The sequence below is a fragment of the Trichosurus vulpecula genome, chromosome 2 (genome assembly GCF_011100635.1).
Source record: "Trichosurus vulpecula isolate mTriVul1 chromosome 2, mTriVul1.pri, whole genome shotgun sequence".
Classification (NCBI taxonomy): Eukaryota; Metazoa; Chordata; class Mammalia; order Diprotodontia; family Phalangeridae; genus Trichosurus; species Trichosurus vulpecula.
In genome coordinates this window covers 301399177-301415883 of record NC_050574.1, presented here as the reverse complement: position 1 = coordinate 301415883, position 16707 = coordinate 301399177, and the positions used below count along the sequence as shown (strand labels likewise).

Genomic DNA, 16707 nt, shown 5'->3' with positions numbered 1-16707 from the left:
TCTCCATAGTGAAGCCTTGCCTAATTGGCCTTATACTCACTAACTTGCCCTGGAGGTTTATGTTATTCCTAGGCACAGAATGTGTGCTGTGGGTGGGACCTCAAAGGATACTGAATTTGAACCACATATTTTAGCACAATTGTTTTTGTTATTGTTCAGTGGTTTAATCATGTTTGACTCTTTGTGACCCCGTGGACCACAGTGCCCATGGAGTCTTTCTGGGCAGAGATACTAGAAAGGCTTGCCATTTCCTTCTCCAGTGGATTAAGGCAAACAGAGGTTAAATGACTTGCCCAGGGTCACACAGCTAGAGAGTATCTGAGGCTGCATTTAATTTAGGTCTTCCTGACTCCAGGCCTGGCTCTCTATCCACCTGAGCCACCTAGCTGCCTCCTAGCGCAATTATACCTGCCTTGTATTGTTTGCTAATATTCCTGTATGCTAGTCTCATATCTTCATTTAGAAAGTCACTTCATAGAGGACAGGACTCCAGAATTACTCTTCTTTTGTATACCCCATAATACTTTACATGATACTACAAATATTTTTAGCAAAAATAAACACATCAGAAACTATAACAAAACCTACTGCTCAATTATTTCCATCCTGTCTTCTTCTCGTAATTCACCGAGGATTTTGGGCACCTCACTTGGAAGCATATCCTCATTGTAGGCGTCCTGGCTGGGGAAAATAATGAGAAGTTACAGGGTTAGGATCCAAAAAAGAAAAGGAAAATTATCTGACAAACAGTTTCTGGCCCATCACATAACTTTCTGAAACACATAGTATTTTTCCACCACAGAGACAGGTTTCTAGCAATACAATTCCCCCCTCCAAAATGGCCAAATCACCAGAGGCTTCCCAGAAGAATTTCTGAGGAAACAGTGGGTTTGAGAGACTGCTAGCCTTGCAATCTTTCAACAGCTTAGAAACACAGGACCATGGAATTTTTGAGCTCCAAATGGCTGAACAAATCATTGCTTGCCTGGGGTTTGGACGGGCCATTGCTGATCCTTGTTATGCAATGCTTTCCTCATGATAACCCTATGAGATATCATACTACAAGTATTATTGCTTCCATTTAACAGATGAGGAGCTAGATGAGGAAAGCTCCAAGAGGTCACATAGCTAGACAGTAGAGGAGCTGGTCTGGGATTCTAGTACACTCCAGCAGAATTTATTTTCCAAGTCTGGTACACTGTTCTGAATTCTTACTCCTAGTCATTTATCTACTATCTACTCTATCAATTGCATCACACAGCTGCCATGAAGAGGCAGACTGTGTGCGCAGTCTGGTTCTGTCACAGCCACACATGGCCACAGGGAGTCCTGCCATCTAAAACACACACATACAGACAAACTCATGTGCATATCTTTGAGGTCATTTTTCTTTTCCTTTTTTTTTTGGTTTTGCTAACAAAAACAAAAAACAAACCACACACACACCTTTGTCAGAAGTCTAGATTCTATAATAAGTGTCATTACACAGAGAAAACTAGAAATGGAAATAACATTGGAAGCCCATGATTACTTCACAAGATAAAAGAGGAGTATAATTCCTGAGGGAGTATGGTATCAAGGAAAGGGAAACAGATCTATAAATCAGTATCCCTATGGTCTAGCCTTGGATCTGCTCCAGGCTAGTAGTGCAACCTTGGGTGAGTCCTTTCCTTTTTCTAAGCTTCAGTTTAATTGAGTAGGAAAAAAAAACGGGAGGGCTGGACAACCTGACTGCTAATGTACCTTCCAGCTCTCTATCTGTGCTTTCTAAGATCACTCCCGCCTTTAACTCTCTATGTTTTTACTTCAGGCAAACTCAGAGAATCACAGAATTTTAGAGTTGGAACGGACCCTCAGTGACTCTCATATCTAAAATATACAAAGAAAAGAATCTCCACAAAAATGTACTCAACAAGTGGTCATCCAGCCTCCAGTGAAGGGGAGCATATCATCTCTCAAAATGTCCTCATCCACTTTTGGACTGCCTTGACTATTAGAAAGTTATAAGCCAAACTTTGCCTCTTTACACCTTCAACTCATTGCTCCTGACTCTGCCTTCTGGGACTAACAGAAGAAATCTCATTCCTCTTTTATTTGAAAGTGTTTCTAATCCTGGCAGATGGTTGGCATATGCCCACTGAATTTTCTCATGGAGAAGCCAAGTGGTAGAGTGAAAAAAAGTGATGACTTTGGAGTCAGAGGACCTGGATCCAAACTCCTGGCATGGTCACTTATTACCTGTGTGGCTTTAAGCATGTTACCCTTAGTGCCTTAGTTTTCTCATATGAAAAATTATGGGGTTCCAAACAGATACATGACTTAGACATAAAGGATAACATCATAAATAAGTTAGGAGAGCAAGAAAGCAATTACCTTTCAGATCTATGGATGTGAAAAACATTCATTGCCAAGAAACGGACAGAGAAGTTTGCAGAGGGTAAAGTGGATAGTTTTGATTACGTAAAATTTTAAAAATTTTTCCAAAGTTAAAACCAATGCAGCTAAAATTGCCTGTGTCTCAGGTAATTGGGACACACTTTTTTTTTTTAGCAAATTTCTTTGATAAAGAGCTCATTTACCGGATATATAAGGAACTAATTAAAAGTTACAAAAAAAGAATGATTCTACAATTGATAAATGGTCAAAGGGTATGAACAAGCAGTTTTCAAAGGAAGAAATTCAAGCTATCATAGCCATATGAAAAAATGTTGCAAATTGCTAATAATTAGAGAAATGTAAATTAAAATAACTCTGAATCCCACATCCATCTGATTGGCAAAGTTGACCAAAAAGGAAAATGACAAATGTTGCTGGAATATGGGAAAACAGACACATTAATGCTCTTAGTGGAGCTGTGAACTGGTCCAGCCATTCCAGAAACAAATCTGGAATTAGGCCCCAAAAGTTATTAAAAACTTCTATCTGTACATCCTTTGACCTAGAAATGCCACTGCTAGGTCTGTCCCCCCAAAGAGATCAAAGAAACAGGAAAAGCTGCTCTTTCTGTAGTGGTATAGAAGTGGGAAACTAAGGGTGAAGGCTCATCGGTTGGAGAATGGCTGAACAAATCATGCTAGATGAATATAATGGAACACAACTGTGACATTAGAAATGTTGAAAAAGATGATTTCAAATAAACCTGGGCGTGTTTAACAACTGATGAACAATAAAGTGAGTGCCACCAGCAGAACCCTTTACCCAACAATATTTTTTGTTGTTGTTGAGTCATTTCAGTCATGTCCAACTCTTTGTGATCCCATTTGGGGTTTTCTTGGCAAAGCTACTGAAGTGGGTTATCATTTCCTTCTCCAGCTAACTTGACAGAGGAGGAAACTGAGGCAAACAGGTTAAGTGATTTGCCCAGGGTCACGTGGCTAGTAAGTGCCTGAGATCAGATTTAAACTCAAGAGGAGGCTTCCTGACTCCAGCCCTGACTGTCCATTCAACAACAATAGCATTGCAGAAACAAAGAAACTTTCAAAGACTTAAGAACTCAGGTAAAACAATAACCAATCAGGATTCCAGAAGAATGATAAAGTAGAATGCTACCCATGACTGAGGAAAGGTGATGGGTTCAGGGTCCTGAATGAGACACATATTTCTTGGATGTGGCCAATGTGGGAATTTATTTGCTTGACCACTCATATTTGTTATAAGGGTTTTCTTTTTCTTTTTTTCCAACAAAAGAAAAAGAGAAGATAATTTTTTGTTAATTGAAAAACCATTAAATTTTTAAAAATAGGGAGTTGGATTAGAAACTAGTCCATCTGATCTTGAGATGATTTAAAAATTACCTTCAAAATACAAATACATGCTCCTGTGCTCTTCTCCAGGCTAAAGAGGAACATCAAGTAAGCTTTAAGAGGACAAAATTTATATTCTGTGACCTTCTATAGTCTCTGATGGAGTGTCAACAGATCAAAAAAAAGGTGAAGCCAATGTTAATTGGCAATTTAAGAATGGCTATTGATTTCATGACATAAGATTACACACAAATATTAAAATAAAAAGTAGTAAATTTCTTTAAAATTGGACATTTTTCTGCCCTCTGTAGTTGCAAGTGAACTGTGCTATGACTGCAGAAATTATTTGCCTTGGCACTTGTCATCAAATAAAATTAATGGACTAACAATGAATAGATATAACTAGCTGTGGTAAAGGACATGGGAAAATCCTACATCATTAAGGAGCTACAAATCTGAAAAATTACTCATGGGTTTGGATTTAATGTAGGTAATTTCTAGACAAGCACACTACCATCACATCCAGCTTAGCTTGAAGGAGGCAACTTTACAAGCCTTTAGAATTAGAGACACCGGGAAATAGCCAGACTGTATAACTGATTTGGTAAGCTTTTACTCCTACTGAGATTTGAAAAAAAAAAAGTCATAAAATTTGAGAGCTTCAAGAGGCTTTAGAGATAATATAAACCAACCTTTCATTTTATAGACAAGAAAACTGAGGCCCAGGGGATTCATATGATTTGCTCAAGGTCATAAATCCAGGAAGAGACAGGACTAGAATAAAAGTCTCCTAAGAGCTCACTGGGTTCCTCCACTCCACTCCAAAAGAGTTTAAAATGCTCCATAACTTAATTTAATTAAATGATACATTTTCTGAGTAAGGTAAGCATGGAAGACATTGACTGCTACACTTTTTATAATTTTTGCTAATTTAATAGGTATGAGGAGAAACTTCAAGTTTTAATTTGTATTTATTTCTCTTAGTAATAGTAATCTGGAACATTCTTTTAAATGGTTGCTTATAGATTACATGTTTTTCTTTTGAAAAACTTTTGTTCACACCCTTTGATCATTTATCTATTAAAAGTGACTTTTTTACTTTGCTAATTGTCTCTATATTTTAGATACTGACTTTTAACACAGTTGTGTGATGTGATTTTTTCCTACTTAACATTTCTCTTCTTGGCTACATTCTTTTTGTTCCTACAAAAGCCTTTTAATTTTACATAATCAAAACTATCTATTTTACCATTTATGATCATTTCCATGTTTGGCATTTGCTCCCTAGTTAGAGTTTTGAAAGGCACCTTCTTCTGCTCTCTAATTTTTTATGATAAGATCTTTTTTAATTTTCAGGTGGCATATCTATTGAAGCTTATTGTGGCATATAGTGTTAGATTATGTTCTAAGTGTATTTTCTGCCAAATGGCTTTCTGATATTCCCAGCAGTTCTTGTTGAATAGAGAGATCTTTCCCCAGTAGTTTATGTGAGCAATACAGTGGTCTTTCTATAACACCATGCTGTAAAAGCTAGAACTTTTAAGATTTGGTATCAGCCACATCATCTGGGGGCAAAGATATAACCAGTGGTAGCTAAGGAAGATGACAATGTAGATGATTTCAATCATATCTGTTAATAAAATACTTATTTTGCTACATATATACATATATATATATATATCTGTATGTATGTATGTATGTATAACTGTGACAGGGTGAAAAACTTAATTTGGCATCCTAGCAGATTTGGCCTAAAGAAAAGGAATTAGGTTGTTTTGATAGTTCTTTGGGACTCTGAAGGGATATTGAATAGATAAGTCATTTAGTAATTTATGTAGTTGCCTTAAAAACTTTCTTTTTTAAGTAGAGCATTTTCCAATTTATCCATTCTAGGCTGGACCTGTGAAAATCTCTTTCATTTTTACAGATGTGTGTTATGGCTACTGGAACTCAAAATAATCCAAGCTGGTTATAATTCTGTGGTTCTAATGATGGGAAAATGTGACAGAATATTCACAGAGAAAGAGGACAATTGGCAAATTTCTAGTGGATGTGATCTGTGTAGATTGTTATCCTTTTTTGTGTTATGGACCTCTGGCAGTCTGGTGGAACCTCTGGGTTGCTTCTTAGAACAATACTTTTGAATAACTGAAGGAGTTATCAAATTTCAATTAACGGTTAGTGAAAATAAAGATTTTTTTCAAAGTTCAAAGCCCCTGTAAAATCTATCCATGGACCCTTGGTGGCTAATGAACCACAAGTTAAGCACCCTTGGTCTAGATTATCTAAGATAAATTAATTTTAAGAAGCTATTGTGTGTATTTTAGCTAAAATTTTGTGACTTGGTTGTGTACATTCACTATACAGTTTCCAATTATCAATTTAACTTTTACTTGGGAAACAAATGAAAAATACCAGTGGGTCTCACTTTAAAACAAGCTCTTTATGAAAATGTGGATGTCCATAAAAGATAAATTAAAGTATAATTCTATTTCTTAATAAAAAGTCACATAGTAAGATTCCTTTAGATAACATTAAAGTAAGATTAAACTGTATTAAAAGTATGATTTAAACACAAATTTGAATACATTATTACGTAATACAAAGCACAGCTGTATCATGAATAGATTAACTTTTACTTACCAACAAGTGGATGTTATAGTGGAAGTGTCAGGCAAAGCTGAAAGAACCAGTGGGTTGAACTTTTTCCAGTTCATTACTCCAGGAATAATGTCCTGTAATGATAGCCAGCACATGAATGTGAAATATTTCATGAGACATGGCAAAACAGAAGTTTCCCACTTAATTCAATGGAAATCTCTTTTATCTTTAAGTGAGCTCTCATGGGTACTAAATAAAATAAGTTTCATTTAGCCTTTTAAGCCAAAAAGATAGTACAATCAATGAATCATTTAACAATCAATCACTCAATATTTTTAAGTGCCTACTTATGCCAGGTATGTCCTAGGTATCTGCGATATAAAAACAAAAATGGAACTATCCTACCCTTGATAAATTTATAATCTAAAATATCCATAGAGAAGGATTTTTCATGTTTTATTACTCATATAGCCAACATCTCCTCAGGTTAAAGGAGAGAATAGGCATTAATAACTAGACTTGATTACTGTCAATATATTATTGTTAAAATAAGATAAACTGACTTTTAAAATGAACTCAAATTGCTGAGAAAATAAACTAGCTCATTTCTGGGTCCCAGATCTTTCCAACCTAGTGGCTATTGCCTTATGAAGAGAAGTTAACTGTTTCCAGAGTTCTTTGGTGGTCCAAAAGGGTTCCGGAATGATGAATGTAAATTTGACTTGTGCCTCCCATAGAGTAGTCGCCATGGAATTTGCCTGCCTTGCTGGCTGCCATCTGGGCAGACTACCTAGAGTTCCTCAGGCAGGGGACGAAGAGAGGACTTGCCAGCAGAAAGGCTGATGAAGATGTACAGTTATATCAGAAAAATGAAGTCCAACTTGTGGCTTATATCAGAAAAAGAAACTTCACCCATTTGCCGTGGACAAATATAATACATTTCACCTTAATCCATCTAGATAAGAGCAGTTGGCTGCAGCCTTCAGATCTCTCTCAGCTTCTGTTCTGGCTGCTTTTTCCTTTCTTCAGAGTCTTTGCCAGTTCAGCTCTCTCTACCCTAGAATCTCTAGGTCCCTGGTCCTTCTGCTGTCTTCTGCAATGGGTCACCTTTATCATCAGCCTTCTTCATTCCTACCTCCCTACCACAGAACCTACTGGACAAACTCATGAAGCCATGTTGATCACATCTTGCTACAAATTCATGTAATCTGATTTCAACAGGCCCCTTATCTCCATGAGGCCATGATGTCATTTGTCCCCAGTTAACAGCTGGCGCTTATAGAGTGCTGTGCATTTTAGCCTCACAACCACCACGGGAGGTAGGTGCTGTTATTATTCCCATCCTGCAGATGAAGAAACCGAGGCAGAGAGAAATTAAGTGACTTGTCCAGGGCCACATACAGCCAGTTGAGTGTCTGAGGTGGAGATCTGAACTCAGATCCTCCTGACTCTAGGTCCAGCACTCCGTGTGTATGCCATCTGGCTGCTTACTCTGTTAACCTGGCTTTGCCTTCTCTATTGACTCATCGTGCTCTCTGGAGGCTGTTTCAAATCTTGTCTTTGATATATTTACATTAAGCATTCCTAATCTTCTTGGTGTCATGGATGCTCTCTCAGTATAAATTTTTAAATACATGAAATACATAGGATTAAAAGGAAATCAAAATATACTCATACACATGTATACATATGGGATTGGGGTGCCCTGAACTACTGCTATATTGAGAAGAACGTAGAGCAGGAGTTCTTAAACTGGTATCTGTGAAATACATATACATATATACAGATATATATATATACACACACATTTATTTATATCTATCTGTCTCTATATATATATATATGTGTATACACATACACATAACCATACACATACACACATATATATGGCACCCCATTCTTTCTCTGTAGGACCTCACCCCCTACCTTACGATGAAGTCCGAGATTGATTACAAACTTTCACCTCCATTCTTCTCCACATCTTTAGCCATTCTCTCCTCCTTTGCCTTGGTCTCAGAGGGCAGTTTTTGTTCCGAGAGGCTGTGACCTCTGTCGTAACTCCTCCAATTTCCTTTGTGAGTCTGTTCCCTAAGCCACATCCTCTTTCTCTCATCCTTAGTCTCTCCTAGCCTACTGAACATGCCACCCCCTCCATTCTCTACAATCATACCCTGCCTAATCGAAAGAACTCATTTTTGTAAAAAGAATTTCATCCTAAAATTTGTTTGATGGAAGTTTTTGAAAAAAACAACTACTCTAGTTAAATCAATGCAATATTCTTAAATAAATACTCTGAAGCAGATAAACGACTATATTTATGAATAAAGTTAGAGTTATGGATAATAAAATTTAAAAATATGCTTGATAAGTTTCCCAATTTAAAGAATACTTGTTCTGCAAATTAAATACAAAAAGACCGCTGCTTGGCTAGTCTCTAGAAGGAATCTTCATTTTAAAATCTTGATATTTCTAAATATCAGCGGATAAGGAATCTATTTGCCATAGGCAAAGATGATACAATTGGACATATACTGCCTGAACAAGAACAAATAAGTAGACTTAACTTGCAATGAATAGCACATTGGAACAGATGTTTGAGCTTGAAAATCTTAAGATGTTTTGGTTATTGCTGAATAAAAAATAATCTGGTTTATCAAAGTGATACAAATTAAACTACCATTAACAATGTATATGAAATGAGGTTTTCTGTCATAGTTGTTTTCAGAGACATTTTATGGATCTCTATTAGTAGTGAAAAAGAAACACATATGATAATATCATTAATGACACAATGTTTTGAGAAACTGTAATGAAAAACAAGCCCATCTAGATATTATTAATAAATATCTGTATGTGTTTTTATTGTATGTTTAAGAGTTGTTTGTGATTCATCATAAAATTATAATAAGTTCTTTATTTGAATAAAATATAATCTAACAAAATTATTTGCATAGGTTGTTTTATGAAAAGTACTGGGGGTTATGATAATTTTATTTTTTTAAAAGAAGGGACCAACAATACATAAAGTTTGGAAACCAATGAATTAGCAAATAAGTTTCAATGGCCTATGAGATATCTTCAATTCTAAGATTCTATAAACCCACCTGGACCTAAATGTGATTCTGCTAGAAATTTGGATGTTTCCTATGCAAGACAGATCTCAGGGGAAAAGGGGTCCTGACATAGCCATACAATACAAACATCTTTCCTGAGCACGCACAATCAATTAATAGGAGGGTGGTTTACAGGTAGCTTGTATGATCAGAAGCATCCGACCACAAATTTCTAGGTGGAAATGAAAGTTCCATTGTTAAAATGTCAGATCTATTTTTATTAGTCTAGGTTAGAAAAAATAGGTACAGCATAATATAGCAGAAGGAGCTCTGGTTTGGTGTCAGGAGACCTGGGTTCAAATTTTGACTTTTCTACTTACTAACAGTGTGAATTTGAGCAATACATTTTACTGCTTGCCCTCAGTTTTCACAGCTATAAAATTAAAAAACTAGATGATTTCTCAGGTCTCTTCCAACTCTAAGTCCTATGATCTTATGACCCCTTATGAATGGGAGTGTTACAACTTTTCAGGTGCATTGACATTTGAGGTGTAGAATATTCACAGACTCAAAGCGAGAAAAGACTTTGGGCTCATTTAGTCTAATATCCTTATTTTACAGATAAAGAAATTATGGCCAGAAGATAAAATCTGGAATAATGCTGAATCCAGAACTGATTCTTGAAGTATCATCCCTTTGCAGTTGTGAAGATAATTTTGATACCCTCCAGTCAAATTTACTTAGCATTTACTTATTTTATTGTAATTTGTTGGGTGTCAGAGATTGTTTTAGTGAATTAAGCAGAATAGGATTAAGTTTAAGTTAGTTATGGGTAAGAGTTTTACATGTTAGAACCAAATAACCTCTTATGTATTAGTGATATTGATATTATGTATTAATGGTATCATTGTGGATTATAGGATAAAATAATATAACTGTCTCTTATAGAAAAGAACCTTACATTTAGCCCAGAAGCTTGCTTGTTGCAGCATCAACACCCCTCACCCCTGTGAACAACTGTCACTGCTCCATTGTGACCTTTACTTTCAACCACTACTTCCTTATTTCCTAGGATACCACTGACCAAAGCACCGGATGTTTGATTTCTTATGAAAACCTCTACTGAGGTAGCAGGTGGAATGCCTTTACTGGGGAAAAAATCTGCAGTCAATGACTCGAAAGATTGCTGACAAAGTGGTTATGATTGATCGACATGCACCAATCACAGAATTTCCTCTATTTCTGGTGTTAACCAATCATGAAGTTGTACTGTCTTATTGTATTTTTAGTACTCTCCTAAGTGTATAAAAATAGCTAGCACCCAAGGGGAGGGGTCCCTGGTCATGAGGAAGATCTTGGACCCAATTAATTAGGGACACCCTGACTCCCTGATAAGTTGAAAATGTTTGGAGTGCCTCAGTGTCCTTTTGTTGCACATTGGATTGGAATTTTGGGTCATACAACCTCATTAAGGTAAACACTCCTGTCACCAGATTACAAGCCAATCATTCCTTTTCATATGTGTGATTCTTGTCCATGTTCTTTCATAAATCCTTCACAAGGGATCTATGCTGGACTATCCTCTCCTTCTTTTAATATTTTGTGGATTATTAAAAAAGTGCACCACTTATCCTGTCTATCTGCTATTCTCTGCCTTACCTACAAAACTAACCCGTCTCCTTTTATGATTATACCTAACTTTCATGTCATTTTTTTTCCACATATAATTCACCATTTGTTATATGCTGCCATGTACTTCCCTTCAGGTGTTGGCTAAAGTCTCACCTTCTGCAAGATGCCTTTCCTGAGTCCCCTTAACACTCCTGTCTTTTCTCTAAAATTATCTCCACTTTATCCTGTTTATATCTGTACAACAGGAGAGATAACTTGCAAACAGCCACTTCATGGGAACCTCTCTATACTTAGCTACGTTGGTTCCTGAAGATCTGACTCAGTCTGTGCTAAGACCATGCTTCAAGCATTCCCAGTATGATAAGAGTCTGTAAGAGCTTGTACTCCTCTAGAAAAGATTTCAAGGATTACTACAATAGCCTCTATAATATGATAAGACACTGGGGTTGGAAATTTTGCAGAGGTAGGCTAATCCTACGACCTAAATTTTTATAGATGTGAAATCTGGTTAAAATAGATATCAGGGGAGGCATTGAAAGGAAAAAGGAAGCAAAGGGTTGTGAATGGCAATAAGGATCATCTTTTACTCCATATCCATCCCCAGTACTATCCCATTGTGTACTAATCCTATGTATATGAAAACTCTGGAACTTACTTAGCACAAGCTATTAGCAACTCAACTTTCCCATCTCATTCACAACCCTTTACCTCCCTGTAAGTCCATCTGTGTGGCATCTGAGACCAGCTTCCCAATTTATCATACCTTGGGGATATCTCTGTCAATGAATCTGTGACAATGGCATTACCTCTCGATTTAAAAATTTCTTTTGTGTAATGGGAACACTGGATCCTTTATGACATTCTTTGGTGAATACGTATTTTGGATGCGTACACAGGTGATAATCAGTTGTTACTTCTGAATAGGTCATCAGGGGCTTCACAGAAAACAGTCCTGGGTTTGGATTCTACGAAAGGAAAATGAGATACTTTTTTATTTATTGATTTTTGAGCCCAGAAATATAAAGATGTAAAAGTTCTCTATGGCTTGTAAATTTATATACATACATATATATATATATATATATACACATATACATATTATTTGATTTTTCCCCAATTTCATGTAAAAACAAATTTTAACATTTAAAAAATTTTTGAATTCTAAATTCTCTCCTTTCCTCCCTCTCCCTCTCCCCCTCTCACTGAGAAAGCAAGCAATTTGCTTTAGGTTATGCATACGCAGTCATGCAAACATATTTCCATATTAGTCATGTTGTGAAAGAAAACACAGACCAAAACACAAAACAAAACAAAACCCAAGAAAAATAAAGTTTAAAAAGTATGCTTTGTTCTTTATTCAATCTCTCACAGTTCTTTCTCTGGAGGTGGATAGCATTTCTCATCATAAGTCCTTCAGAATGATCTTAGATCATTGTATTGCTGAGACTAGCTAAGGCATTCATAGTTGATCATCATGCGATATTGCTGTTACTGTGTGCAATGTTCTCCTGTTTCAAGTCACTTCACTTTGTATTAGTTCATGTAAGTCCTTCCAGGTTTTTCTGAAAGCATCCTGCTCATCATTTCTTATAGCACAATTCTATACCATCACAATCAGCCATTCCCCAACTGATCTGTATCCTCTCAATTTGCAATTCTTTACCACCACTAAAAGCAGCTCTAAAATTCTATAATTCTTAAGTGCAAGACTCACAACGAAGTTTTAAAAAATCATTATTAGTTACTATCTCAATCTGGGAAGGTTTGATTTTTCCACAATGATGAAGGATCCTAGGATTTCAAATGTCACCATCCTTTATGAATATCAATTTCTTGTTCTTACTTGAGGACGTCATTACATCTAACTTAGATTTATATCATTCTCTTGAAAACATATGTTGGCTGACAACTGAAACGACAGCTTAACTGGGGCTTAAAATATGTATTTCCAAGTTTGATGAATTGGAGGAATTATCAAATAAGCAAACCTGCTTTAAACAGCAAATAAGCTTTCTGGTTTCAAAACAACAGTCTCTTAAAACCCACTTTAAAGAGAAGACAAGGCAGGGAATGGCATTTGACATATCAGGAAATGTCAATATTTAACTTTATTTTGATAATGTTTTTATCCAGGAAGGCTCCACTTGGATGTAGCATCTGGTGTGCAGAGAGGTCCTGCTCTTTACTAATTTCTAATTGGGCTGACTAAGGAATAAAGCAATCATCTGACATCTGAATATGCACCCAAATGGCAGATTGGCTGTGATTGGAAATGTAGGGTATTTTTACTCACCAGTTTTGTTTTTCATAAAAGAAAATCCTGATACTAACCTAAAGCCAAAGGATCATCTTTTGAAAATAGTTGCAATGACTGTGAATGACTTAGCTGTTCCCAGCAATACAATGATCCAAGACAATTCTGAAGGCCTTATGATGAAAAATGCCATCTACCTCCAGAGAAAGAACTGATAGACTCTGAATGAGGATTGAAGCATACCATTTTCCACATTTTTTTTGTGGATTTTTTTGGTTTGTGTTTTGTTTTCTTTTACAATATGACTAATACGGAAATATGTTTTACATGACTGCACATGTATAATCTATATCAAATGGCTTACTCTCTCAGGGAGGCAGGAGGTGACGAAAGAGGGAAGGAATTTGGAACTCAAAATTTTAAAAGACAAATATTAAAAGTTGCTTTTACATGTAATTAGGAAAAAATAAAATACTACTAAAAAAAGTTGCAATGATTGCTTAAAGACAATCATGCTGAAGGATTTAATGGCTCATAAAGCCTAGAAACTTCACTAGACCTATGAATCCCTTATCTCTCTGCCTCAATCAGAAGCTGTCACCACTGCTTCAGTTGGGGGGAAAAAGCTGACTGAAATGTGCCCAAAGATTTATAATTATTGAATAATTCTGAATGAATAAAACATTTGGGCAGATCCTGTGAGGTAACAAACAACAAACTTATTACCTGATTGTTAGCAAGGTAATTTAGGAGACACATTGATTTTTTTGTCATTAAGTAAATTTTCAAGTTGTTAAATGAGGGAGCCAGTGTATAAAATGGTTAACAGTGAATTATAGACTCATAGATTTGGAGCTAGAAGATCAATGAGTCTATTCCCCTCATCTTACAAATTAGGATCACTGGTAACTTGAGTCAATGGAACTTAGTCCCAAAAGGTCTTGGTAACCAGTAACTTACATAATTAAAGATATGAATGATACTATTTTATTTTTTTAATTTTTATATAATTTTTTTCTTTAAAAAATTTTTAAATACTATTTTCCCAGTTACATGTCAAGAAAAATTTTAGCATTTATTTTTACAAGATTTTGAGTTCCAAATTTTTCTCCCTCCTTTCCTCTCTTCTGAAAATGGTAGGCAGTTTGATATAGTTTATATATATGCTATTATGTAAAAAATATTTCCGTATCAGTAACAGTTGTGAAAGAAGAAACAGATTGAATGGAAAAAAAAAACCATGAAAAAGAATAAAGTGAAAAAACTGTTTCACCCTGCATTCAGAATCCATCAGTTCTCTATCTGGATATAGAGAGCATTTTCTTTCATGAGTCCTGTGTACTTGTCTTGGATCATTGTCCTGCTGAGAAGAGCTGAGTCATTCATAGTTGATCATCACATAATGTGGCTGATACTGTGTACAATGTTTTTTCTTATTCTGCTCATTTCACTTTGTGGATTTTGTTAAACCCTGGTAACTATGCATTGAGATTTGAATGTCTGTCTGTGGATGTTTGTATTTTGTTTGTATTTGCTCTGAAGTTCAGGGTGCTGGCTTTTCCCCCTGAACTAAGTGAATGATGTATGTATATGTTGGATTCAAGTAAGATTGTTAACCTCTTAATGTTACTTTCCTTAGTAAAGCAGATCAAGGAACCTGTGTTGGCAGCTTTCTGTGTGCTGGTTGTTGGTGGGTCTTACACCCCTACAGCAGCTGCTAGCAGATTGTTGCTACAACATAGTATTCCATTAGAAATGCATAGAATTCCATTGCATCCATATACACACATACATACATACATATGTACATACATATACCACAGTTTGTTCAGCCATTCCCCAAATGATGGGTATCCCCTCAATTTCCAATATTTTGCCACCATAAAAAGGGCTGCCATAAATATTTTTTGCACATGTAGTTCCTTTTCCATTTTTTAGATCTCTCTGGGATACAGACCTAATAGTGGTATTGCTAGATCAAAGGGTATGCATAGCTTGATTGCCCTTTGGGCACAGTTCCAAATTGCTTTCCAGAATGGTTGGATCAGTTCACAACTCAACCAACAGTGCATTAGTGTCCCAATTTTCCCACATCTTCCCCAACATTTATCATTTCCCTTTTTTTGTCATATTAGCCAATCTGATAGCTTGTAAGGTAGTACCTCAGAGTTGTTTTAATTTGCATTTCTGAAATCAAAAAATGATTTAGAGTGCTTCTTCATATGCCTATAGATAGTTTTGATTTCATCTGAAAACTGCTGTTCATATCCTTTCACCATTTATTAATTGGGGAATGGCTTGTATTATTGTGAATTTGACTCAGTTCTCCATATATTTGAGAAATGAGGCCTTTATCAGAGACATTTGCTGTAAAGATTGTTTCCCAGCTTTCTGCTTTCCTTCTAATCTTGATAGCATTAGTTTTGTTTGTAAAAAGGCTTTTAAATTTAAAAATAATGAAAATTATCTATTTTACATTTTGTAATGCTCTCTATCTCTTAGTTGGTCATGAATTCCTCCCCTGCCCATAGATCTGACAGGTAGACTTTTCCTTGCTCTTCTAATTTGCTCATGGTGTCACCCTTTATGTCTAAATCATGCCAAAGGTCTGTCATATCTATCTTTTCTAATATTCTTTTTACCTCCTTAGTTTCTTTCTTGTTTATTTTTTGGTTGGATTTATTGAGTTCTGAGAGGGGACAGTTGAGGTCCCTCACTAGTATAGTTTTGCTGTCTATTTCTTCCTGTAATTCACTTAACTTCTCCTTTGAGAATCTGAATGCTATACCATTTGGTACATATATATTTAGTATTGATATTGCTTCATTGTCTGTGGTACCTTTGAGCAAGATGTGGTTTCCTTCTTTATCTTTTTTAAATAGGTCTATTTTTGCTTTTACTTTGTCTGAGATCAGGATTGCTACCTCTACCTTTTTTTTTTAAATTCAGCTGAAGCATAATAGATTCTGCTCCAGCCCCTTACCTTTACTCTATGTTTGTCTCTCTGCTTCAAGTTTCTCGTAAACAATATATTGTTGGATTCCAGTTTTTGACCTACTCTGCTATCTACTTCTGTTTTATGGGAGAGTTCATCCCATTCACACTCAGTTATGATTTCCCTTCATCCTATTCTTCCTCCTGTTGGTCCTCTTTTCTTTTGTCCTTTCCCTCTTCACCAGTGTTTTGCTTCTGTCTACCACCTCCCCTGATCTGCCTTCTGTTCTGTCAGTCCCTCCCCCCCCCTCCACTTAGTTGATCTCCTCCCCTCCTGCTTTCCTCTTGAGTAAGATAGATTTCTATATTCAACTGATTGTGTATATGATCTACTCTTTGTGCCAATACTGATTAAGAGTAAGGTTTAAGTGATGCTCATCACCCACCCTCCCATCTTCCCCTCCATTGTAATAAGTCTTTCATGCCTCTT

At 36.1% G+C, this 16707-nt stretch overlaps 1 protein-coding gene across 1 annotated transcript in view; it reads right to left on the bottom strand.

Moving 5' to 3' along the window:
• The window catches only part of CFAP221 (cilia and flagella associated protein 221), a 111554-nt gene that overhangs the window by 9703 nt on the left and 85144 nt on the right, over positions 1 to 16707 (bottom strand). Inside the window, 3 exon segments of the mRNA XM_036744611.1 lie at positions 589 to 681; positions 6387 to 6478; positions 11836 to 11994. Of these exon segments, the coding sequence (XP_036600506.1) occupies positions 589 to 681; positions 6387 to 6478; positions 11836 to 11994 (344 nt within the window).